General features: G+C 40.7%; 1 protein-coding gene across 3 annotated transcripts; it reads left to right on the plus strand.

The window, feature by feature from the left end:
- Positions 1-34: 34 nt before the first annotated feature.
- On the plus strand, positions 35-26,072 carry PREPL (prolyl endopeptidase like). Of its 3 annotated transcripts, XM_050951842.1 has the most exons (15): positions 35-320; positions 757-1,111; positions 2,313-2,441; positions 5,385-5,451; positions 8,048-8,251; positions 9,934-10,057; positions 13,264-13,480; positions 15,003-15,188; positions 16,785-16,979; positions 17,711-17,886; positions 19,522-19,738; positions 20,246-20,395; positions 21,519-21,645; positions 24,442-24,524; positions 25,532-26,072. In XM_050951842.1, the coding sequence occupies exons 2-15, from the start codon at positions 902-904 to the stop codon at positions 25,583-25,585; spliced, it is 2,139 nt and encodes a 712-aa protein (XP_050807799.1). In that variant the 5' UTR covers positions 35-320; positions 757-901; the 3' UTR covers positions 25,586-26,072. The 3 variants fall into 3 exon arrangements, with proteins under 3 accessions (XP_050807799.1, XP_050807800.1, XP_050807801.1); XM_050951843.1 differs by lacking the exon at positions 35-320 and having other exon boundaries at positions 1,034-1,111; positions 2,221-2,441; XM_050951844.1 differs by lacking the exons at positions 35-320; positions 757-1,111 and having other exon boundaries at positions 2,346-2,441; positions 8,113-8,251.
- Positions 26,073-26,272: the final 200 nt, after the last annotated feature.

Consider the following 26,272-nt stretch of genomic DNA (forward strand, 5'->3'; position numbering starts at 1 on the left):
GGCTTCGGCGCGGAATAGAGATGCTCTTCTGTGATGTCATCATTGCGCGCCCGGTCCGGGGGCTGGGGCGGCGGCCTGAGTCTCACAAGTGGCAGCAGCCGGGGCTCCTCCCAGCTGCCAGAGGGGACGAGTCCCCGCGGGCGGGGGGAGCCGTTCCGCAGCCGTTTCCATTTCCAGCATCTGCGCCGCCGGGGGCGAGTGAGGAGCCCTCTGGTCTCTGTCCGGTGCCCTGCCTCGACCAGGCCTGGAGGGGTCTGTCACAGCCGCCGAGCGCCTTGTCCAGCTAGTCCGGGCCGGCTGCCCGACTGGAGGCGTGGGTGGTTAGCATGTGCGCGGCGCTCCGAGACCTGCCGGGTGGGATCAGATCTCAGAGCCGCTCCTCCTCGTGCAGGCTTGGATGTTTTCCAAGCGGTGCGTTAAAGCCACTGGCCGGGGCTGACGGATTGTGTCTAAATACAGTTCAGTGAGCCTTGAAAATCGCTCACATTTTAAAAGCTCTTTGAACTGGTCACACATCTGAACAGGAAAGTATCCGGCAGGATGCCTGCGGCTGACCCTCCCAGCTCCGGGCCCGCCAGGGTCTGCCCTTCAACCGTGTGAGCCTGGAGCCAGGGGGAGAAACACGCTGCTTAAGTGTACAAACGATTTATTTGAAAAGAGTTAGAGGAGGCAGCTTCTGGTTTGCTTTTGTTTTCCCTGCTGTTCACATGGTAACTAAAGTTTACAGCATTCAGTCTCAATCTTTTGCCCATTTAGGTTTAAAGCCGTCACTTTTGAAGAAATCGCTGCTTCAGTTTCACCCTGAACATTTCAGGTACCCAGTTTAATTGCGCGCAACATAATTTTGGATTCTTGGAAAGTTCAGAGTGAGTACAGTCAGTCAAGTCAAGATTTGGGCATCATGCATCGGACTGTGAAATCTTTTCTCCAGACTCTGAAGTTCAGTGTTGGTTACTGCAGATACTACTTTAACCATAACAGTGATCTGAGAATAGCTCTTTGCAGTCAAATAAAACCGCAAGAATTTCAGTTTACAAAGTGTTTGGGAAATTCAGGGAACAACATAGACTCACCAGGGCACACTGTGCCACGGAGATCCTTTTCTTGCAAGGTATGCAGTTTAAATATAATGCCAACAACCATCATGACCATTGTATCAGTAATGACAGTCACACTGTTTCAAATGTTAAGGAAACATTTTTTTCCAAAGGGTTTGAGATAGGGATTGGGATTTCAAGTATACTCAGAGACAAATGGCGTTGTTCAACTTGTCAGTTTCTGTACTTATTTTTCTTGGGAGACAGAAGAGGTAAATGGATCAGCAGGCTGGAAACAGATAAGGGGGAACACCCAGGGAACCATTTACAATGTATAAGATAACGGACAAGATAAACCTGGGACACAAGATGAGGTAAAAAGTAAATTGGGATTGGTTCCTACAAAGTGACCAAACCAATCCCAAAATATGTGATGCAATGTATAGGGAATGTAATGTGATGTATACGTTTATATAAAGGAAGGGAGTTTCTGTGTAACTTTGGGTGTATGGTATTCCGTGTACCTATGCTTGAGCCTGATCAGCTGAAGCATAGTTTGACTGTATGCCAATAAAAAAAATCTCAGTGACCAGTTGAGTTGAGCTGAGTACTTGGGAAGCAAGTAGATCAAGTCTCGGAGGCTACTAAGTGGATAAGGTCCCAGAGGGTACCCCCAACATACTGTAGCTTTTTTCCTAAAATCTAAATAGCTGCCAGAAAGATAATATTAGGGTATCAGGATAGAACTGTATAAAGAATCTCCAGAGTGATGAGACCAGGATTTAACCACTGCTAGCTGACACAATGATTAACAAAACTTGTCCTTGTCTATACAGACTAGTCAGTCTGTATCCATAATTGGATCTACTGGCAGCCCATTGAGCCTGGCCAGACCTTGATCCTCCAATTAAATCTGACTGACTTTGGAGGGGAAATAATGAAAATTATTTATCAGCGTCCATGTCTGATGCATGCAATAAACAAAAAGCAGAGAACAAATTCTGATATTTTTCAATAGTATAAATCTTAGGTGTTACTTGAAGTACATAGTAGGTGAAATATTTCCAGACAGAAATTTGAGTTGTTTTATATTGACAGTGTTTATTTAAGGGTGACTTAAAAATGATTTTCAAAAAGGTGGATTTCAGCCCAGCCAATTTAAGTTAATTTTGTATTGCATAAGTGATGCAACATGACCTTGAGAGACAAGAGCATCCATCCATAACTTTGGACATTTAAAATCAGAGGTTGATTGCATTGACATATTTGTACCAGGATCTTCTGAAATCAGAGCAGGAGAACTGGAAAGTAGCTTCAGCAAGATATATGGATACAGCAGAAAGAATCAAGAAGAAATTAGAAGTAATGTACAACAAGTATACATTCAGCATGAGCAGCCCAGCGGTGAGTGGCAATTTTTTTTAAAAAATGCATTATAGTTTAGTACAAGTAAGAGTCAGTGAAGCTGTACCTACTATGAAATGTCTTTACACTACATGTTTTTGGTTAAGCTATTTTGTGTTCATAGTCCTGATTTTTAAATATTTTGATATTTATATCAGAGAGGTAGCTGTGTTAGTCTGGATCTGTAAAAAGCAACAAAGAGTACTGTGACACCTTAAAGACTAACAGATGTATTGGAGCATAAGCTTTCGTGGGTGAATATCCACTTCGTCAGATGCATTCACCCACAAAAGCTTATGTTCCAATACATCTGTTAGTCTTTAAGGTGCCACAGTACTCTTTATTGCTTGATATTTATAAAGTATGAACAAAATAGTCTGAAGTATGCTTACCGTATCTTAGATCTAACTGAATACTTTTACCTGAACAACAGTCTTAATGCCACCACAGTCAATAGAAGCAATAATAATTAACAAGTAGGATAAAGTTAAACTGGCTTTTTGGCAAACAGTGTAGATTATATGATCCAAGAGAAGATTTAAATGCTTCTAGCCATTATTAGATTTAGGGGGGGAAATGGTAACTGAATTGTGGAGTTTTGATTCCATGCACCGATAGGCTATGATAAACTGCAGACCTTTGCTCTCTTAGGCTACGTCTACACTACAGCATAAAATCGAAATAACTAAAACCGGTTTTATAAAACCGATATTATAAAATCAATTTTATGCGTCCACACTAGGGCACATTAATTCAGTGGTGTGCGTCCATGGTCCGAGGCTAGCGTCAATTTCTGGAGCGGTGCACTGTGGGTAGCTACTGTAAAATGATGAGGCCAATAACTTCGATTTCCGTCCACACTAACCCTAAATCGATATAGTAATATCGATTTTAGCGTTACTCCTCTCGTTGGGGAGGAGTACAGAAATCGATTTTAAGAGCTTTAAAGTGTGTTGTAGTGTGGACGGGTACAGCGTTTAAATCGATTTAACTGCGTAGTGTGGACCAGGCCTTAGACTCCAGTTCTAGAGACACTTAACTTAAGTACCGTGAGTAATCTCATTGATGTCAATTGGTCTACTTGGAATAGTTCAAGTTAAGCACATGCATATGTGTTTGCAGGATTGGGCCCTTAGGCCTTGATCCTTAAACTCAATTCTGATTTTTTTAACATTAAGTAGTGAATAGTCCCATTGAACCTAAGTTGTTAGCATACTTCTTCCTATTTGTTGTTATAGCTTTTATTTACTTCAGTGAGACTATTCCTGTGCTTAATGGTACATATGTGTTTGTAGGCACACGGATTAAGGGTCCAATCCTGCAAACCACATGTGCTTGGGTAACGAGTAATTCTGTTAAATCAGCTGTTCATAGGATAATGCTTTTTGCTTGTGTAGTTACCAGAGAAATGTCTTCTCCATTTGTCAGAGTCTCACAGCAGTGCTCTCCAACCTTTTTATGCACAGGATCACCTTTTGAACTTAAGATCAATGCAGGATCTACCCCTTCCCTTCCCCAAGGCTCCACGCCATCCACTCCGTTCCTGCATCCCTCCATTGCTCGCTCTCCCCTGCCACCCTCACTCACTTTCACCGCGATAGGGCAGGGGGTGCGGGAGGGGGCACAGACTCTGGGCTGGGGCCAAGGGGTGTGGAGTGTGGGAGGGGGCTCCAGGCTGAGCCTGGGGCAGGGGGTTGGGGTGCAGGCTCTGGGAGGGAGTTTGGGTGCAGGTGTCATATGGTCACACTGCACCTAATCTCAGAATCCACTGGACATTTCATGAGTTTTACTTTTTATTAGTGCCATTTATGGATTATAGATCCAAAAGTCTTCAGGGATCGTCACAAGTCAGTGTAACATTCTCAGCTGTGGGGTGTGCATTGGCTGAGCCTGGGACAACGGGTTGAGGAGCAGGAGTGAGGGGTGCAAACTCTGGGAAGGAGTTTGGGTACAGGAGGAAGCTCAGGGCTGGGGCAGAGTGTTGGGGAGCTGGAGGGGGGTGAGGGCTCTGGGAGGGAGCTTGGGTGCAGGAGGGGGCTGGGATGTGTGGGCGGGGGTGAAGGGTGTGGGCTCTGGGAGGGAGTTTAGATGCAGGAGGGGGCTGGGGCAGGGGCTTGAGGTATGGGAGAGGGTGCGGGGGCTAGGAGGGAGCTCTGGGCTGGGGTGCAGGAGAGGGTGCGAGGTGCAGGCTTCAGCCAAGAGGCGGTTACCACAGGCGGCTCCTGGTTGGCAGCACAGTGGGGCTCAGGCAGGCTGTCTGCCTGCTGTGGCTGATGCCCCTCCTGGGAGCAGCTGGGTGCTGGTACGGCTCTGCATGCAGCCCCTGGGAGGGAGGGGGCAGCGGGTCTCTGTGCACTGCAAGCACTGCCCCCATGGGGACTGTGCTGGATTGGAGGCAGCAGGCGGAGCCACCTCTCTCGCACGCACGCACACACCCTTCCCCCAGGGGCCACAGAGCCGTGTCTGCCGCTTCTGGGAGCTGTGTGGGGCCACAGCAGGTAAGCAGCCTGCCTGAGCCCCTGCAGTGCAGGACTTTTAGCAGCCCGGAGATTGCGATCATCTGGCCGAGGCTCCAGGATCGACCAGTCGATCGCAATCGACAGGTTGGTGACCACTGTATTATGGTAGATTGACTTAAAAAAAGAAAATCTTAGTGTATCAGTGACTCCCTTTCATTCCTCTGAATATGGCTAACAAAATCCTTCAGTGTATCAAGCACATCTTTTATATTTTGTTGTCTTATTTATATATAAAATATTATGTATATGTTGCTGAATTAGATTTTATTTATACATAAAACCATAGGCCTATTCATCTACTATATAACCTTAGCAGAAAACAGATTGTTTGTAGTGGCTTTTAGGAAATATTTTGACCTCTAAGGTCTGACCATGATTTAATTCTGCCTATATATTGGCAACATGTCTGTTTTGTGCTTAACAGATTAGGTTTGGGGATTGTGTTTACTTTGAAGAAAATGGCTGCATATTTCGTTCAAAATCAGATGCTGGTAAGATATTTTTTGGATTCTCTGATCTTTCCGCATGCATTGACGTTTTAGGATACTTTACTAAGCTTCAAGCTTAACCATCCCTGTTACTTAATTTTTTTTTAACTTACCCTTTTGAGCTATTTTTATTTTATTTTACATAATAAAAGTAATTTAAGTAATAAATTTTATAAAAGTACTAAAAGCTTCAGAATCTAGAAAGGAGAATAGGACAGGAACTGGGGAATAATGTCATATGATTACACAAATTAAAGTCTCAAACTTTTTAAGGTCAGAAGGGCCACATGCTGCAGAGGAAAGCGAAAAGGGTCTCTACCAATCTGACCGAGGGGGAAATTCCTTCCCAACCCCAAATACGGCTAGGGTTGCCAACTTTCTAATCACAGAAAACTGAATACCCCTACCCTGCCCCTTCTCAGAGGCTCTGCCCATCCCCTGCCCCTTTTGAGACCCTGCTCCCCACTCACTCCATCCTCCCTCTCTCCGTTGTTCTCTCTTCCCCACCCTCACTCACTTTCACCAGCTGGGGCAGGAGGTTGGGGAGGCAAGCTTGAGGGCTCCAGCTGGGGGTGTTGGCTCTAGGGTGGGGCTAGGACTGAGGGGTTTGGGGTGCAGGGGGGGCTGTGGGCTTCATCTGGGGGTGAGGCCGGGGATGAGGGGTTTGGAGTGCAGGAGGGGGCTCTGGGATGAGGTAGGAGGTTGAAGTGTGGGGGGTTGAGGGCTGGGGATGAGTGGTTTGGGGTGCAGGAGAGGGCTCTGGGCTGGGCAAGGGAGTTCAGATGTGGGGGAGTGAGGGATTTGGGGAGTAGGAGGAGACTCTGGGGTGGGGGTGCAGGGTCCTGGTGACACTTACTGCGGCTCCGAGGAAGTGACCACCAGGTCCCTGTGGCCTCTAGTCACATGGGCAGCCAGAGAGGCTCCGTGCACTGCCTTCGCACCCACAGGCGCCACCACTCGCAGATCCCCATTGGTTGTGGTTCCCGGCCAGTGAGAGGTGTGTAACCAGCACTCGGGGAGCCTCCCTGGCTGTCCATGCACCTAGGAGCCGCAGGGACCTGGCAGCCACTTCTAGGAGCGATATAGAGCTAGGGCAGGTAGGGAGCCTGCCTTAGCCCCGGGCCCCTGCTGCACTACTGACTGGACTTTTAATGGCCCGGTCGGCAGTGCTGACTGGAGTCACCAGGGTCCCTTTTCAAACTGGCGTTCCGGTCAAAAACCGGCAACCCTAAAATACGGCTGTCGGTTGAACCCTAAGCACATCAGCCACACTCACCAGCCAGACACCTGGGAAAGAATTTTCTGTAGTAATTCAAAGCCCTCCCCATCTAGTGCTCCATCACTGGCTCTTGGGCATATTTGCTACTAGCAGTCACAGATCAGCTGTATACCCTTGTGGGCTGTCTCATCGTACCATCCCCTTCATCAAATTACCAAGCTCAGTCTTGAAGCCAGTTAGGTTTTTTGCCTCCGCTGTTCCCCTTGGAAGGCAGTTCCAGAACTTCACTCCTCTGACTGTTGGACACCTTTGTCTAACTCAGCGGTCCCCAAGCTTGTGTGGTTGCGGCCCCCCCCCCTTACCCTGTCCATGCTCCCTGCTGAGGCCAGGAGCGGGTACATGGATGCGGACAGGAGTAAAGGGGTCAAGGCTGGGATCTGCAGCTGGAGATGGGAGTGGAGCCCCAGCCGGGCTGTGGTGGGGGCCAGCAGCCAGACCCGCAGTCAGGTGCAGCTCCAGTCCTCCCCAAGCCTTGGCCCTGGGCCAGGACTGGAGCCGCCCTGAGTCTGGGGGTGGGGCCAGTCACAGAGCCAAGGATGCTGCTGAGGGTGGGACTGGAGCTGAGCTGGGGAGCAGGGAGAGGCTGGTGGCACTCCCTCCCCGCTCCCCATGTGGGCTGGGCCCGGGCCCTGCTGCACCCCTCCTGGACGTTCCTCCACCCCTCCTAGGGGGGGCATATCTCACAGTTTGGGGATCTCTGGTTTAACTTCAAATCTAAACTTGTTGATGGCCAGTTTATATCCATTTGTTCTTGTGTCAACATTGGCACTTAACTTAAATAAATACCAGGGAGAGTGAGGAGTTATCAATTTACATTAGTAGCGAAAGCTATGTTGAGACTTCCATTATAAATTCTTGTTTTCACATGGTCATAAATTTCTGGATTTTTTTTTTTCAGTCAGCACTTTGGGCTTCTACAAAACAGACCACTTCACTGGGGGGGGGGGAAATAAGCAAAATTAATTCACCCATTTTTTAATTCCAAAAGGGTGAAAAATATTTCTCATCTTATTGCACACAAATACCTCAAAGGTTTAACTTTAAATTTCAACCTTCCTTCAGAAGTATGGTCTCCATTTCAGGCAAATTTACAAATCAAAAAATATTTTTAAAAATAGCAACAGCAAAATCTTTTTCGCACATGCCATTAAACTCAGTTATGATACTGTTTATTAGCATAGTTAAGACAACTGAACTATTCCGTGCTAACAAATTCCACTTTTGGATATCATTAGCAGAATCAAAGCAGAATATAAACTATTATGATTCATTATGCTGGTTCTTGGATAATGTTGTTGTCTATATTCTGTTGTGTACTAGATGAAGGAAGTGTTGAGGTTTTACTCAGTACTGAAGATCTTGGTTTTCATGATGCGATTATTCAGCGCATCAGAATTTCCCCAGATCAGAGGTATATGGCTACCAGCATAAAAAGCTCAAATTCTGAAGAGTCAAGCTGTATTGTTACAAAATTTGAGAAGTTACCTATGGTGGAATATATAATCCCAAATGTGTTCAGTTTTGGTAAGTAGTCTGTAAATGTAATGTGGAATATACAAAATGGCAAGATAAAATGCTCCATATATTGCAATTTAGAATCAGTAATAATATTTTAACAAAATAAAGGACTGCCATGTTAAAATTGATATCTATTATAAAGCTCTGTTGCTGTAGCCGTAGCCATGTTGGTCCCAGGAGAGAGACAAGGTAGGTCAGGTCATATTTTTGTATCTATCTTGTCATATCAAGACACACACATTTTAAAAGTGCAGAACGGTTCTCAATTGATTACAAAGATTTACTGGCTCAAAAAGTTTGTCTTTTATACTGCAAAATTGTACATGTTTTACAATTCAAACAAAAGCAGCTTATTTAGTAGGGTGGGCATTCCTTTGTTACACATGGTTCCTGCAAACATTTATGCACATGATTAACTTCATGTATGTGAATGTGCCCATTGAGTTCAGTAGGCTTGTAAATGTGTGTAAAGTTATTCACATATGTAAACGTTTGCAGGATCAGGGTTTTCATGTCTGGTTTAGCAAGCACTTGCAGCTCCAACTAAAGTCAGTGGTGCAGGTGATCAGCACCTCTGAAAATTAGAACCCAAGCACCAAATACGTTTTGAAAATGTTGAACAACTACAGTTCCAGTTGATTTCAGGATATGGGCCCCAATTCAAAGCCCCCTAAAGTCAACTCGGAGTCCTTCAGTTGACTTCAATAGGCTTTGGTTGGGGCCCCGGGGCCTTTAATTTAACTTAGGAAAATTTACTAGCTCTCAGTTTTGCTGGTAAAATATACAACACAATACTGAAATGGAAGTGGAGAACTTTCTTTGCCCTTACAGCATATTAGAGCAATACAGTGGAGAGAGTGTACTGTTTTGTTACACCATATGTATGTCCATACTGATTGATTATTTATTATTACTATTATTATTGTTGGCCAGTATGGAGACTGATTTTAGATGCGTTATCCTATATTCAGTGATCCTTTGGCTAGGCCTATGAACTGTAAAACTCTGGGCAAAATTTCCTAATTCACTGATCAGAATAAAGCAGATTGACAATTCAGTAGGTGTTCGTACACATGCTGTTCTAGTACCTTGAACAGTCCGCTGGCATTATTTTCTCTCATCATGACTAGAATCTTCCGAGTGATCTGCCAGATGATTCAATATTTAAAAGGAAAAGCACAATAGGCTTGATTCTTCAATGTCTTCCACCTTGTGTGGTCGTGTATACTTGTGCAAAACATTATTTAATCAGAATGGTAGCTATTCACACCCACCTTGCACAGGTGTGAATGACTTCAAGGTTCTGTGCAGTAGAGAATTGGACCTTATATGTCTATGCAAAGTATTTTCTCCTAGTGCATAATGTGTAATAGACAGACAGAAGGGAAATGCTTGATAATGTATAGCTGTGGGATGTGCTGCCAGCAAAAACCTGTATTTCCTCTTTAAACCAAATCTGAACTATTAAAGTCATGGCCAGAAAAAAAATAAGTTTTAATTTTGGAAAAAAATAAAACTTAATGTCACCTTTTAGCTTAATTAAATTCAGATTAGATTCCCAAGATCAAACTTTTTCACAAATCTCCTCTGAAACTTGCTTTGGGATGGGCAAAATATTTGCTTTTATTTTTCCCTTCAATAGCACAAAATACTGTGGTGTAGTTCACTTGTATTTATCTTTTTTTCAGAATGGGCTACAAATGATGTTCTGTTCTACACCAGTCAAAAGAACCTTGTATGCCATAAGGTGCTTCTGGCGACTTTCACTAACAGAAAATATGCTGAGCTAGTTTATGTGGAACAAGATCCAAGGTAATATTTCTCATCAAACATATTAAACTTCCCCTTATATATTCTTGTATGTGTTGAATTATAATTCATAATTATCATAAAATATATAAACACAATTTCTCAGGAAATCTAGAAAATGTTTTCTTGGCCATGCTTTGTGTTAAGTCATGTAAAGCCTATTTTTTCTGTTACTGATTATCAGGTGTTCTTGGAGAATGTGCTCTGTCTGATTTGTGATCAGCTTAAATTTAATTGTTCTCAGTTACCTGCTTAGTGGTTCGTAAATTTCAAGGTCAGTTTCAGGTCAAGATGTTCTTTGGTGAAAACCAAGTTGCGTTTTTTTTCTACTGTAAGTGTGTATGTTATATCTGTTAAAAAAGAATGTTTGGGCTAAGCTTTGGTGCTGTGGGTAGTCTATGTCTGAAGCCGTTGTGATATCCAACTGTTGTCAACTGAATACCCTTTCAGTAACCTTTCTGGAAGCAGTGGTTTAGGAAGAAAAGCAGATTCTTGCTAAATTGACTGCAGAACTAGTTTTCCAGCTCTATAGCATGATCTAGTCTGTCTGAGGATCTTAGTGTTATACAGTACATTGTAAATATGTTAGTTTTGTCTTACTGAATTACATTCTCCGTAAAGAAATAGTTTTTTAACAGGAGCATGACTGATGCTGTACAACTGTGATGAAATAACTGAGATCCTTTTTCCAACTGCGCTTTATACATCCACTTGTATAAAACTATACAGCAGGTGGCAGAATCAAGTGGAACAAGTTGCACTGACCAGACACTTCCCCATGGGGAAATTGTTGAGAGTTCTGAAGGTCGCAGTCATTACTGTAAATCAAACAGCAAGCTGAGTGTAAAGGCTCATGTTCTAGTGCAGTGCATAGCTGAACCACTTGCTTTGTGGGCAAAAGAAGTGTAAAGAATTCTCCTGTGTTACTATTATACATCAGGAAGATGTAGGTGAACAGGCGAGCTCTTGAGATTTGCAGTATAACATTTCTAAGACGCTAAAGACTTCAAGCCTTGATTAATAATAATGTAAAAAAAAATAAAACCAGGACCTTACACTTCTGTGAAAGGAATGGAGCACTTTACAGCCTGACCTCCATGGAATCCTGGTAGAGTGAGTGCAGTTCTCCTCTTGCTCAGTTGGTAGGCAATGGGTAAGCAGAGGACTTATTCTCTGCAAAGTCTAGAAGCTCTAACCACCACCACAAAGGAGGCAAAGGAATGAAGCAGAGCAGGACAGTGGGGACCTAGGGGAGAGGCAAACAGTAATTAGTTCTGGAACATTCACAGACAATGTGGGGAAGACAACTACCATGACAGTAAAAAGGTTAAATTAAAGCCCTGAAAATGCTCTTCAAAGATTTTGTTAATTCCTCTCTGTAGATTTTATGACCAGAGGAAGGATCATAATTATCTAGTCTGCCTGCCTGCATAACACAGGTCATAGATCCTCACCCAGTAACTTTTGCATCAAGCCCATATCTTCTGCTTGAGCTATAATATGTCGCCTTAATAAGACATGCCGTCAATGCACATCTTTGAAGTGATGGAAGAATCCATCACATCCCTTGGTAAATTGTTCCAATGTTTAATTATTTTTACTGTTAACAATTTGCTTCGAGTCTGAATTTATCTGGCTTCAGCTTCCAACCATTGGCTGTCATTGTGCCTTTAACTGCTAGAATAAATAGCCATCTGCTATTAGAAATCTTTTTCCTATGTAGGTATTTGTAGAGAGTTATCAATTCACCTCTTAATCTTCTCTTGGATAAACTAAATACATTGAGCTTTTTCTGTCTCTAACTATAAGGTGTGTTTTCTAGACTTCAAGTTATTATTGCTCTTTTCTGTACTCTTTCCAATTTTTCAACCCCCTTTTTTGAAGCAGGCCCAGTATTCCATTAATAGTATCGGTAGTACCACCTCCCTACTCCTACTTCCCCTACTTGTACATTAAAGGATCACATTAGTCCCCTTAGATACAGTATCACACTGAGAACTCAGTTGTTTTTTTGTGATCCGGTAGTGACTGATAGGACACTGTCTAAGGTTTTGGTATAGTGCCTAATACCATAGTCTCAAAGCATCATTGATACTGACATCCACTAGAGTGAAATTACTCCAAAACTCATTTGACATTTTTACAAACCTCTGCAGTTACGCAAGAAGAATGCAGCACATGCAAGTGAAGAGGAGGCAGTGCAGCTCGGGATGTCTCACTTACATGCCTATTCCCTCTTCTCTCAATCCCAAAGTGGATCCAATTAAGGTTATCCTAGCATTCAAACCAAAATGCCAGTCTCTCCTCCCATTCCAATTACTGCACCAGTCAGACTGAACCCACTGAAAATATTAAGCACCTCCACAACATCGCACCATCTCAAAGGGCAGATGTTATTACTTCTAAAGCAGGTTCATAAAATTTTTTTTGGGGGGGAGGGAGATATTGTTCCCTTTCTGTCTTTAGTTTTGTGTTCTGCTTCCAAAGATTTTTCTTTCTACTTGTTCCCCAGGAAATTTATTTTTTCTTGCTTCCGCCACACCAGATTTCATCTAGACCATTTTCTTTTTGGTATCAATCTTTTTCATATTATCCTCATACTGTTCTTTTTAAAGAAAAGAAAATTGTCATTTCTTCCTCCGTGGTCTTAAGCATCTCAGCCATTGTTGGGTTGTCTCATACTAGCCAGTGTTAACGTCTGATTCATTGTCTTTTTCTGAAGCAGCTGCCGTTACCCTTTGTGTCTCACTCCTACCTATAACAAAGGGAAGTTTTTCCTGTTTTCTCAGTGATGATTTTGAACGCTTTACCAAGCCTTTCATTTGGGCAGAAGAATTTGATGTTCTTTCATAAAGGAACTTTTGTTTTGTTTTTGCATCTTTTGAGCCTGGTTAGTGGTTATACATCGATGAACTGCCAGTTGGCCTAAAACATCAAGAAAATCTGTTCTTGTCCAACTGATTTCAAAACTTACCTCTCATCTATGTTTCCTTGGAGGATTCCAGCTTTTTTATAACTGCATTTTTCTGAATCTCAGGAAGGAGACAACACATCTACCACTAGAATCCAAGGTGGCTGAACTTCCCATTCCTTGCCCTAACCCCTACGTATGCTTCCTCTTGACTTAGATAGAATTACTTGATTCTGACAGAACTAAGGATTTTTTAAAATAAGAACTCCATGAGTTTAACTTCCTTTTTTTCTTGCAGATTTTTTGTGGATATATATTGCACAAAAGACAGGCGTTTTCTTACTATCAACAGTAACAGCAAGACTAGCTCCGAAGTTTGGTTGGTTGACTGTAGCAATCCTTTTAATTCACCTATTCTCGTGCAACAGAGAACTAAAGGGGTCATTTATCACGTTGAGCACAGAAATGATGAATTATACATTCTTACTACTTATGGAGAGCCTGCGGAATACAAGGTAATCTTCTGACAAACTACTAAAGCATTGTATTTGTTCAGATGCCTGCTACAAATCACATGGAAGTATGACTTGAATTTATCTGTAAGGGGTGAGAAAGTTGATTTTATTTGTGTTTGACAGCTTACTAGAGGAATTTAAAAAAAACAAACTAGACATAGGGGACTGCATGGCTCTAAGGACTAACAACAGTATATGGAGTCTTTCACCTTTAGGAATGCTAGTTTCACTCTAGCCCATCTGGTAATGACTGAAAATTATTACTCTCTGATGGTTGTTGAGCCTATATTAAAATGTGTTGGTAGTTTCAGTCCAATTTCTAGCTGACCAGCGTATCTATTGGAAAAAATACCACTCACAGGTTAGTGATGAAGTACATTGGCAGAGCAGTGTGAGGAAGTTTGTACTGCCATTGCCCATGCTGTTAGATATAAAAAAAGAATTTTAGTCTGCAGGGCATCAGTCTCTCACATTGCATCAGCACTAACCTTACTTCTACAAATGTACATTTCTACAATATGCACTAGACATTTTTAACCATCCAGTTCTATTCCCAGTCTTTAGTGCATACATTGTCCTCTTGGACACCACTTCATCTTTTAATTGACTTTCCTACTGAGCTGTTTAGAATCTCATAGAAAATACTGCAAGGTTTATTTTAAAAGAAACACTGTGCTATTCAGTTTCTCAGTTTTTTGATTTATAGTAAACAGAAAGCCTTGTACTTTGTTGGAATAGACATCTAACTTGCCGCCAACATTCTGCCTGGCTGGTTTATACCACTCTTCGTTATGTACACAAGTCAGAGAAATTGAATAAGCATGTGCAGTATTCACACAACAGGCTTAAATCTATTTTGAAGGTACTTCACATTCCTCTAAAGCATCAGTTATTAGCCATTACTGAAGGCAGAGATAGCTAGATACCAGTGTTTATACAGTTGCATTGATGGCCCAAGCAGTTAATCAATTTTCATGACTTTGTTGGGTTGTTTTGCCTACTAGGAGAAATTAAATATACAAATCAGATTTTTTTTTGCACTCCTGTTTACAAGGAAACACAGAGTCCCTAAACACAGTAGAAACAAACAGGCAATTTCTTAGCTTGCCATTCTTACGGTCATGCCAGTGAGTTCTATGGCCCAATAAGCTCTCTCTTTGCTCCACACTCACCTCTGCTTCTCTGCCTCTCTCACGCACACAACTGCAACCAATCAATACTCTAACTCCCCCTGAATTTTACCCTCAGTTCTAGAGAAACCCCTCAGCTCACACATCTTACCTGCTTGGACAGTGGCTTCCTATTGTCTCAAGTTATAATCCACTACATTAAGGGACATTTAATTGCTCCTTCCATTCCCATTTAGCCTGAAGGGAAGGGTGGTTAGCATGCCCATCAACTTTAACCAGGTCTGTGATTGATGGCAGCCATTAACACCTTCCAGTATGATAATTCCCAAGTGTGTATGCATTATTTTTGCAAATCCTATCATTTCATTCATGTATGTTTTTTCATTTTGTAGTTGATGAAGACTCCAGTTGGTTCCTATGGTATGGAGAACTGGCAATTGGTTTACACGTTGAAAGAAAAGACTAAGCTAATAGACTTAGAGATGTTCAGAGATCACTGTGTGATGTTTTTGAAACACTACGGTCATCTTTATTTAAATGTGATTTCTCTTGTTTCTCATTCAGTTCAGTCTATTAAGGTATAGTTTAGATTTAATTTTAAAACAATTGGTTTATTACATGAAGACATTCACATTTGGCTTTTAATGTAAAAGTAGAAAATATAAATGTCAGCAACAGAAAAGCTGTGTATACGACAACAGTGACATGTCATTTTGTGTACTTTCAAGTGTGCGTTACTGTCCTCTGATCTTATATTACAGTCAGACCTATTACCATAAGGCCAGTTTCCAATCCCCTTGATCAGGTTAAGTAGTAGTCTCATTGACTTCAATGGGCCAACTGGTGGTACTATGCAGTGAAAATTAGAGTATCATAATCTGGCACACTGAGAAGAGCAAGACAGATAGCCGAAGTCAATATATTGAAAGAATATTCAAAAGACCAAAGTGTAATGCTGACACACCCTAATATTAAGTAATTTAGAAGAATTATGTTTATTACAGTATGATTGATACAAGTAAATATTGCCTACTTTTCCTAGTTGTTAGATGCCAAATTTTCATTATGACTTTAATCTTTTTCCTTTTAACTCCTATCTCATCAAAATACTTTAATTTCTGCAGATAAACAATTCAACCACAGGATTTAAAATTATTTCTTTGTATTTATTCAAAAATACAAAATCTGAAGAATACTTAACCTTGTTGCAATAAGTTACTAATGTTGTATTCTACAAACCTCCTTCCTAATGGTGTTCCCATAGGTAAATATAGTACACTCCCAGCACAGTTGCTGAGACTGTTGCTTTTTTAAATGATCTTGTTCAGTTGAATCAATTGTTCAGAGAAGGGACTGAAATTTCTCTGTAAAACTTTGACTTTTAGTGGCACAATTTCTGAAGCCTCTATCAACCTGCTAACCAGAATTCCTTAAAGAAAGTAAGTTGTGGTCTAGCAGGAGGCTTGACACAGGACCCTGCTGCTCTCAAAGAATGAATCTTGATTCCTTTCATTTTTAGTAGAGTTAAAAATCTTAAACATAATAGCAGTGAGTTTCTGAGTGTAGATGTGCCAAGAAAAGGTTTTGTTCTTCTCAGTGGCTAGCACTGGGAACAAAGTTAGAGGCAGGGGTCTTAAGTGGCTGAGCACTACTGAGTCAACTTACGGCACTGGAGTAATAACTGACATTGACTTGGCTGTATTACAAGTTGAACAAGAAGTGGTAGATCAGAGGAGAAATGAGAGAAGGAAAATTGTTTAACAATACAGTAGAATACAAGGTAATCCCTAAAGAAAGAGTATCTTAATTATATTTTTTTAAAATCTTGCTAATACAGTATTCCCATTTTCAAACAGTCTTTTGAGTATGGCTGTATTTATTTTGTCCTCTCTATGAAAAACTTTGGAATTAGGTTTTATATTCCATTTTACATCATTGTTGAACCTCATTAGGTGGCTGTAGAAAAAGATTAGCTAAAATCTTACACTTGCTGACACTGTTTCATTAAACATTTTAATGTATAAGACATGGAGCTTGTGTTAAATACAAACTGAGGTAATTAAGCATTGTGTCCAAATCTTTTCATATGAGAGGAGGCAATGGACATAATTATAAAAGCAATAAAAGGTTTCACTTTAAATTTTTGGGATTAACAACAATCTTCATTTTTTCAGTTACCTGCATGGGCCTGTGCATTTGAGTCAGAACCCCATCCTGAGTACAATGCCAGCACTTGCTATTTTCAGCTCACCTCCCCAGTACAACCCCCTAAACGTTTTGCATATAAATTAGTGGAAAATCATCTCGTTGAGCAGGAGGCACCAATTACAATTAATTGCCACATTGTACGGCTAGAAGCTAAGAGCCAGGTAAGATTTTCAGCCATTTCCCCTCCCCACTACCTTCCCCACACACTCTACCCTCTCTGTAGAAACTGTTTGTGGAAGGGACTCGGGAATAAATACCATAAAGAACTACTGGTGCCATATTTACTAGAACAGTAGGTGTTTTCTCCAGCGCTATAGAAAAAAAGATCAGGAAAAGGTGGTGGTAATGTTTTTTCCGGATTTGGTATACCTTGGAGCTGGTATGCTATAGTTAAGAGGATGTAGCTGAACATAACCTGATACAGTTGTATTAGTATTATGTCTTTATGACAAACAAACAAAAAAAAATGCCAAAATGATGTACAGCATACATCAGTCAAAAAGGGAAAAAAGTTAACATCCTTCTGGAGTTTAAAAAAGTTGAGATATTAAGTTAATAACAAGTTTGCTGCTACAGTAAGTGCTAAACTATTCAGTTCACAATACATATTGATGGTGTTATAAGGGGATGGAAGAGCTGGGTACTTTGATACTTTAAAAACACCTCAGGTGTTGCACTTAAATGAATTTTATACTCTGCATCAGTAAACCAGCCCAGCAGAGGTTCAGTCTCTCGCTTTATTTTTCAAGAGTGCTTTGTACAATCTAAGTGGGGAAAAAAAATTACTGTAATCAAAAACACACATTTAAAACAAATAATTGAAGTTTTCATTGCCATGTGTCATTGTGAACTCTGAAACATCCTTTACTGTAAAATACTCCTTCATTTTCAGGATGAAATTTTGGTGCCAATTACAGTTTTTTATAATGCAAATTCTAAAGAGCTACATAGGAAACCACTTCTGGTTCATGTATATGGAGCTTACGGCATAGATTTGAACATGAGCTTTAAAGCTGAGAAGCTGATGCTAATTGAAGATGGTTGGATATTAGCATATTGCCATGTTAGGTAAGTTGTAGTTATATAATAAAGATTTTTATTTGTAGGGCACATGGTCAATATTCTTGAGACTCATCTGGACTGTTAGGAAGAGCTTTTTCATTTTGCTGTCTTGTACCGTAGCCATTCCTATACCATCACATTTCCATCTCTCCATAAAATTATAGGTATCCTTTTTGGTAATTAAGTGATTCAGTTACAACTCAAATGCCCTAAAGCAAATAAGGTTAAATTCACAAGATCCATGCACAGTGTTTGAATGTCTCTACATATCTATAGGATGGTTGTATTTGATTTTTCAGCTTAGCCCTGACAGTATCTGACTTCTCTAATACACACCCCATTTTCTGTAAAGTCTCATCTTGTCCTTGCTCAAAAACATAATTTCTGCTATTATGTTCACGGTGTAAGGTTTTACCATCCCCCTCTTATTCCCAGGCCGGTAGCATACATTCATGTTTGATCTGTATCTGTTGAAAAGCATTTGCCTTTTAAAAACAGTATCCAAGCCTGTAACCTGTTTGTCTCTTTTTTGGCTAAATCCTCTCTGCTTTCTGTTCAGCTGCAATCCTGTTGCAATCACACTTTTACCACAGTGTACACAGTCTCTTTCCAGCTTTCATTTGGTTCTAAAAAATTCATTCGTCTGAGCAAAGATACAGGAAAACTCCATTATTTCTCAGTTATGTTTTTTAACAGGGAAAAAATGTTGCCTACATGAGGTGAAATATTATTGCTCATGAAGCTAGTTCAACTATAAAATCATCTTTGGAGTCCACGGTTACATTTATATTCTGATATTGCTCAATGGAAAACGTTCTTTTTCTGTTAGCATCTTATGACTTAGCCAAGTCTTACTTGTTTTACAATGATAACATTACAGATGAAGAATTCTGGCAATTTATTCAGTTTCGATTTTGTTCTAAATTGAAGGATGCCATAAAGTAATTTAGATCCAAATTACTGGTTTGTGAAAAATATTTCTGATGTTTCATATGATTAACAATATTAATGAAGTATTATTTTAAAAAAATAGAATTAAACTTTCCCTTGAAGTGTTTGCAACCGCATATTGTAGCGATGTGCAAGTGTATGTGAACCAGAAAGTGAAACTGATTAGCCTAGTGTCCTAACTCAAACTGAATGAAAGGCAACATCTCAATGAATGTAATGAGTGAAAAATAAACTGGTTTAATGGATTAGTAACACACAGATGGAAAAATATATATTTTCTTGAGTTTCCCTTTATTTTTTAAGTGTGTGTATAAATAATTTTAGAGTGATATTATTTAATGTGGTAACTTAAAATATTGATCTACTGTGACAACAACCCAGGCAGACCTTCCCTCAAAGTCCTTCTCTGATGACTTTATGGAATATTCACACTAAGCAGATTGGTGCATGTGCAGTTCTAGAGACAGTGCACACATACTAGGTTGGGGTTTTTTAAAGTTTCACCAGAGTTCATGGGGCTTTTTCCCTTGCATTTTGCCATGAAGTGAGTAGGTGTTTGTATGATAGAAAGGAAGGGAAGGTTAGTTATGGATACTAAAATATTATTTTGTACTACCACAGATGATGATGTCTTAATATTTGAAACATAAGTTCTGTGCCATTTGTGACTTGAATTGTTTTAAATTTCAGGGGTGGCGGAGAGTTAGGCCTGAGCTGGCATAAAGATGGATGTATGCATAATAAACTCAAAGGTCTCCACGACCTTAAGGCTTGTATAATGCTCTTGCATGGACTAGGATTTTCTCAGCCAAAGTATACAGCGCTAACAGGTAGCAGTGCAGGAGGAGTTCTTGCAGGAGCTCTGTGCAATGCTGATCCTGACCTCATCAGAGCCGTAGTTTTACAGGTGAGATGACAGATTTCTAATGGAATAGGAGGTTAAACTATGTTGTTTATTTTATCTTCTCTAATTTCAGAATTAGTCAACAATTTCTTACTCAGTGAAAGATTGTTCAAGGAAGTGGGTAATGTTGCAATTTCATTATATGAGGGAGCAGACAGACATTCTTTACCCTGAAGAGCTAAGACTAGGGAAGGCTATAGAAAAGAGAGTTGTCATAGTGAAGGTAAGAGAGATGGAAGTATGGCTAAGGATTTCAGCATAGGTAGAATCGAGGTGCTTATACATACACAGCATAGAATAAATAATTATTTGGAAACACTTTTATAATCGTGTAAACTTGTGAGCATCAGCAAGAGGATTAAAGGAGTCTTTCCACTGACTTCATTGGATATTGGGTCACGCTGTAATTTTGTGCCTTCAGACATTTAGTGGATTCTAGTAGAGTAGACTGGACTTTACGTGAAGGTCCAGTGTCCTTGTGTTAACTGTATCTTTTTGTTTTGTTTTTAGGCCCCTTTCGTAGATGTTCTAAATACAATGTTGGACACTGATCTCCCACTGACAATTGAAGAACAGGAAGAATGGGGAAATCCATTAGCAGATGAAAAGTACATGGAATATATTAAAAGTTACTGCCCTTATCATAATATTAAGCCACAGGTACTAAGGAGTAATTAAACCATTCTGCTTTTTCTTAATACAATGTATAGTACCACACAGAATAAATAAATAAAACATTTAATCATGAAAATGCAGAGTTGGATTTTCTAAAGATTCATTCTTTAGGGCCTTTGGAACATACAGCTTTAAAAAAGCTCTGAGATTGTGAACTATGTGTTCTTAAAAGATAAATTTTGATTGAATATGAAGAAGCCATCTTTGGCTAGTTAGTTCAAAGCAATATAGATTATTCCTGTAGTGTACAAAATCATAAATAGCTGCTGAAATTAATTGAACACCTCCCCTTAGACAAGCAATCTCAAAAGTTTTATTGCTGGCATACTATAAAGTATTAGATTATTCCTATTATACAGCAAACCACAGCATGAAAAATATTGCTGCTTCCCTTGTGAGGATTTTTAAATAGTTTTCCTGACAGACTAGGGAATTGTCACTGTGGAAGACAAGTAATGTCACTAGACACATGGTGCAAGCAAGTGTTTCAGTGTCATTTCTGAATGGCTAATTCATTTTCTCTGAACTGTGACTGGTTACTAATGCTGTACAACTTCCCTAAAGATAGTCTTCTGTGTATGTGAACTCTTACTACATCTAATTTGATGCAAAGTTTGACTCTTTTTATCTGTAAATTAAGATCACAGCCAGAAGTAAATTTAATTGTAAGTAAAATTGCTTATTTGTAAGCTGATAAGTGACTAGAGCTCCTTTTGCCTCAGTCCTACATGGGTGAGGCAGTCCCCAGGAAGTGTGGAGTTGCTCCAGTAACTCTCAGCAGAGGGATTTTGTTAGGAGGGGAGAGGCATGGTCAGAGTATTCTGCGCTTCGGTTATCACTTCATGGCAGATGGTCCCTTGAGGATAAATCTGGCAGTTTTCAGACCAAACCAATTTTCAAGTTAAAATTATAGGGATGCTAATGTAGGGCTTTATAAAAAGAAGCTGGCTGCAATGCTAAATATAGAAGATATCTTTTCTCAATCATTGTCAAATGTAACAAGCCTTCAAGTACTGTAATAGTATAGGGATTCGAAGTGGAACTCTTCAGGTTGTTCACATTTGAGGAAGTGAAAATGTTAATAACTCCCCCTCCATCTCTCTTTTAGGCTTATCCTTCAGTTTTAATCACAGCATATGAAAGTGATCAACGAATACCACTGATAGGATTATTAAGATACGTTCATAAACTTAGAAGAGCAGAAAGGGATCATGCTAGAAGCATGAATAAGAAAGGTAATGTGAAAGTGTCTTTTATATATGTTGTTAAATAAGCACACACAAAAGTCACATAATTAATTATCCATCAATCATATGACATGTAAGAGTGGAAGGGATCTTGATAGGTCATCTAGTTCAGTCCACTGCACTGAGGCAGCTCCCAGCCCTGACAGATGTTTGTCAAACCTGTTCTTAAAAACCTCCAATGACAGGGATTTCACAGCCTCCCTAGATAATTTGTTCCATTATGCATGTGTGTACTATATAAAGCACAATATCGAAAGGTTGGAAGCAATTCAGGGTACCTATAACCTTGAGAAATTAGTCTACCTATATTTATTGTATAGTGTGACAGAGCTCCGACCTTGTCCCTGGGGGTCCCACGCTTCGAGACGGTTTATGCTAGCCTCAGTGGCTCACTACCACTGTTAGGGGGCTTATTCCTTCACCCTCTCACTTCCCTGGTCCTTCTCGCATGAACGGAGAGCAACAATACCCGAAGTCCAAAGGCGCAAGCCATTCAATGTTTATTGAGGTGAACTTCCAGCAAGCATGATGCTAGTTTCCTTCCTTAGTGTCCCCCTTTGCAGGTCTGACACCACAGAGCCTTGCCTGTGTCCCCATCACCTGTTCCCATTCCCCCTTTAGCAAAACATGATCCTAATTCCCCCATCCCTGTTCCCATCCCCTCCCCCCTTACTTCCTGATTGACTGCAGACTATATAGTAAAACTTGAGTTCTGCTTAGCAATACCTTAACCAATCATTTTATTGAAATTTAACTAACCAATCCTAACACATTGTAACATGGTTATTTAACCAATTCTATCCCACCACCTTAATTGGTTTATACCCAACAAAATTAATTATACAGCAGACAGAAACAATTACAGAACCAGACAGAGACCATGCAAATAAACATACAAAACAATACAGAAGTGAGGATTTCACAACTACAGACATAAGGGTTTTCCAGCTGTGTCTATTGATAAGTGAGTTCTTACCAGATAGGATGCTATCAAACTAAGTTTTCTTTTACGGCTGCTAGGCTCTTCCCTTTCTCTGGAGGTGATAGATCGAATCACCTTCCTAACAGTCCCAGATTGCCTTATTTCAATGTGACCATACACTTCCCAGTTTATGGCTGGCCTCTGCTGCTTAGCTGAAGAACCAGGCCTCAGACTGTCACAGTAAGAGGAGGCCATTACATAGACAGTGATTTTTTGATTTTCTATTATACCTCTATAACTGGCTAAGTGATAAGAATACACCTAAATTCTTAAAGTATAGGCCTTTACAGACAGACCTGAATATCTATATCCTAACACTGACCCTCCACATAGCCCTTCTCCTCAAGGGCCAGGGTTACAGTCCACTGAGCCCTTTTCATCATAAGCCAGCAAGGAGGTTGGTGAGAGAACTTCCACAGTCTCTGTTGGCCCTAGGGCTTATTTCAGAAGAGTTTAGCCTCCTGTCCTGACAGGGGCCTGTCTTCCCTTCCCAGGAGGTGTTTCTGTAGTGGCAGGTTGGGGGGAACCCGGGCCTGCCCTCTTCTCCAGGTTCCGGCCCAGGGACCCTAATGGTAACAGCTGTTGGCAGCTGACTTTTCACTGCCAGAGTTGCTACATTTCCCTGGGCCACTTCCCCACAGCTCTCCTGCAGCTCCCTTACCGATGGCTTGAGGATGTCTTCGTTAACCTGCCCATCAGCCGCACTTCTCTCCCCTGACTCTTCTCAGCCTCAGTGGAGTGAACCCTTTTATAGTATCAAAAGGTCGTTAATTAATCAGGTGTTCACATTACCTTAATGGACTCACCTGACTCTTTGCAGGTTAATTGGAGTCAGGTGTTCTCATTAGGCTGGAGCAGCCCCTGCTCTGGTCAGTCAGTGAACAGAAAACTGCTAATCCAGTGGCCAGTATATCTGCCTTCTACTACTTTGTTGTACCCAATTGGCCTGGGTCTATGATGATGCATTAAGCTGCCTACTTGTAATGATATGGGTAGGGCTAAAGCTTTTAGTACTCGTTCTCCAGAATCTTAAAAGGCACTCATCAATTTGAGATCTAAAATTTGCCTTAAAATAGTCAAGCTAATGGGTGCTAAATAATTATTTTTAAAAAATTAAATAAATAATCCACTTCATCTATCATTCCATTGCTGTGAATTTTAAAGCCCTTTATTATTCAGAGCCTGCACAAACCTACTATTTCCCTGTTCATTCTGAAGTTGTAGACATGCTATTCCCAGAGATACAATGACATGACTGTTAAAGCACAGAAGCTGTATATTGTTGATAGAAGTTATCACCAGCCAAGAACTTTCTTTCAGTAACAGATGCTAAAATTATTTTTTAGTACAACAGAATCCAACTAATCTGTACTAATGAGGGGAAGAGGCCCTCTTTCATAGTTTTAGCTCTTGAATTAGCTGTTCCTGTCAGCTGGGAGCCTAGCTGCAGGGAATAAGTAAAGATGGCAGCTGCTCCTGCCTTGCTCATGAAGAAAAAAAATCCATCCTTCTGAAAAGAATGGAGAGACAATTGTGTATATATATACTTCCTGAAATATGTAATCATCAGGAACCATTTAATGCAAATAGTTCATCCATCAACCTATTACGTGTGGTTTAATGTCATACAATTTGGAGTTTTGTTTGTTTTGGGTTGTTTTTTTCAATTTTCTTGCTTGTAGAACTACACAGACATCTTGTCCAGGATAGTGGTAATATCATCCCTCTCCACACATAATACACACAGCTCCACCTTTCTGTGTTCGTTCAACAGTGACCGACGTTAAATGTTTTTGTTTCAGGAAACCTGATACCTAATATCATCTTAAATGTTCAGGCAGGAGGCAGTCATTGTGCTCCATTGTGGGAGGACTCATTAAATGAGGTATGATTCCTCTATTGTACATTTTTATAGTTAGGACAAAAACAAATCTATAATGAAGTGTATACTAACACTATGATATCATTTTTGTGTATTATTTAATACACATTGGAGCTAACAAACGAGAACCACTGGCCTGGGAGTTAGAATGCTCAGCTGCTGTTCCTGGTTCCCTGTGTGTGTGATCATAGACAAGTCACTTAACCTCATTGTGCCTCAGCTTACCCATCTTTTAAATGGAGTAATTAACTATGGAACTGCTCACCAGTGTCCTGAGCTTTAAGTGTTTGTAAAATGCTTTGATACCTTTGGATGAACAGCTCTAAATAGTGCAAAGTATTAGTACAGTAATAGCGAAAGCTTTACACCATCCAATTGTAAAGGCTTCAAATGTTCTGATTAAATTGCCTTTCATTTGCTCTCATCAGCCTTCTTGGTTGAGAAAATCACCAATGTGTTTCTGCAGCTTTAAATTTTGCAAGTTTGGTTTATACTGTGGGTGGCAATTTGTCTTTTAGAAATTCCAGATTTTCATGGCCCTAGCTGCATCCCCTGCCAAACCATGGAAGCAGCTGGGGAGGGGGATGCGGCCCCTGGCAAAAGCCATGGGGCTTGGGTGAATGACCCGAACCCCTGCTAAGCCTGGGACTGGGGCTGTAGGATTTTTTTTTTAAACTCCTAAGCTTCCTAAAAATAACATTATAGTTTAAGCAAATCAACTCTGAAAGCACCTGGTGACACCTCCTTCTCTGTTACTGCTGTCCCATGCCCAATGTTTTCTTACTGGGAAGCTTTTCAGATCTCAGTGGCTGCTTTTTTTCTAAAGAAAATTGAGCAAGAAAATCTGTTTACATCTCAGATTGCTGCAGGTCGGTATTTAGTGGCACCAGTGGCTATCAGGGTGAATAATGTAAGAAGGGACCAGAAAAAGTGTGGGAAGGTTTGACAGAAATCCAAAGATTTTTTAGAATAAGTCCTCTGATTTTTTAACCAAATTTTTATTGTTTTAGGTTACAAGCCACCTTGCTTTTCTCTACAAAGAATTTGGACTTGAGAGAGAATAACTTGAAAAAGTGGTTTATTTAACATGCACAGTTATTTCAGAATTTGTTGAAAGATTTAAAAACTGTATGTACACATTAGACTTCTGAAAAAGCCATAATCACATACCTGTAAATGTAAAAAATGAGCACTCATTCTCCAAAGGAACCAGCTGTAATAGATCCCTATATATGGGTCCCTGCTTCCGGTGCATAACCAGACCAGGAGCTCATAAAGACAGAGTTGTGTGAGCTACTGGCTTACATATACATACCAGGTGGTAAATTCCTTCCCTGCTGCATTAGAGGAGCAGCATCTCCAGCCGCCAGTTCCTTGTGCAAACAAAAAATGTGAATGAATACAAACATCCATCCCAAATCTACAGAGGAGGGTGGATCCCTTATAATTCTTCTATGAAGATTGAATTTGTGACTAAGGCTAAGATTTTACATTGGTTATTTTTAATAAAAGTCACCAACAGATCAGGGGCAATAAACAAAAATTCACAGAGCTCGTGACCTGTCCATGGCTTTTACTACAAATAATTGGAGGAGGGGGTTAGATGAGGGGGAATGACTGACAGGCCAAGCCCCTTGCCATGGCAAGGGTTACAGCCCCCGTTCCAGAGCTGGCTGCAGCTGTGGGACAGTGAAGCATGGCCCCAGCTGCATCCCCTGCCAAACCCTGGCAGCAGCTGGGGAGGGGGATGC

The sequence above is a fragment of the Gopherus flavomarginatus genome, chromosome 4 (genome assembly GCF_025201925.1).
Source record: "Gopherus flavomarginatus isolate rGopFla2 chromosome 4, rGopFla2.mat.asm, whole genome shotgun sequence".
Classification (NCBI taxonomy): domain Eukaryota; kingdom Metazoa; phylum Chordata; order Testudines; family Testudinidae; genus Gopherus; species Gopherus flavomarginatus.

What these genes read in the sequence shown, in the direction of transcription:
- PREPL (XM_050951842.1), top strand. Translation starts at nt 902, where the DNA reads ATGCATCGGACTGTGAAATCTTTTCTCCAGACTCTGAAGTTCAGTGTT. An exon ending in TCGTTCAAAATCAGATGCTG is followed by an intron (nt 5,452 to 8,047) that starts GTAAGATATTTT and finishes GTTGTGTACTAG; the next exon opens with ATGAAGGAAGTGTTGAGGTT. An exon ending in CCCAAATGTGTTCAGTTTTG is followed by an intron (nt 8,252 to 9,933) that starts GTAAGTAGTCTG and finishes TCTTTTTTTCAG; the next exon opens with AATGGGCTACAAATGATGTT.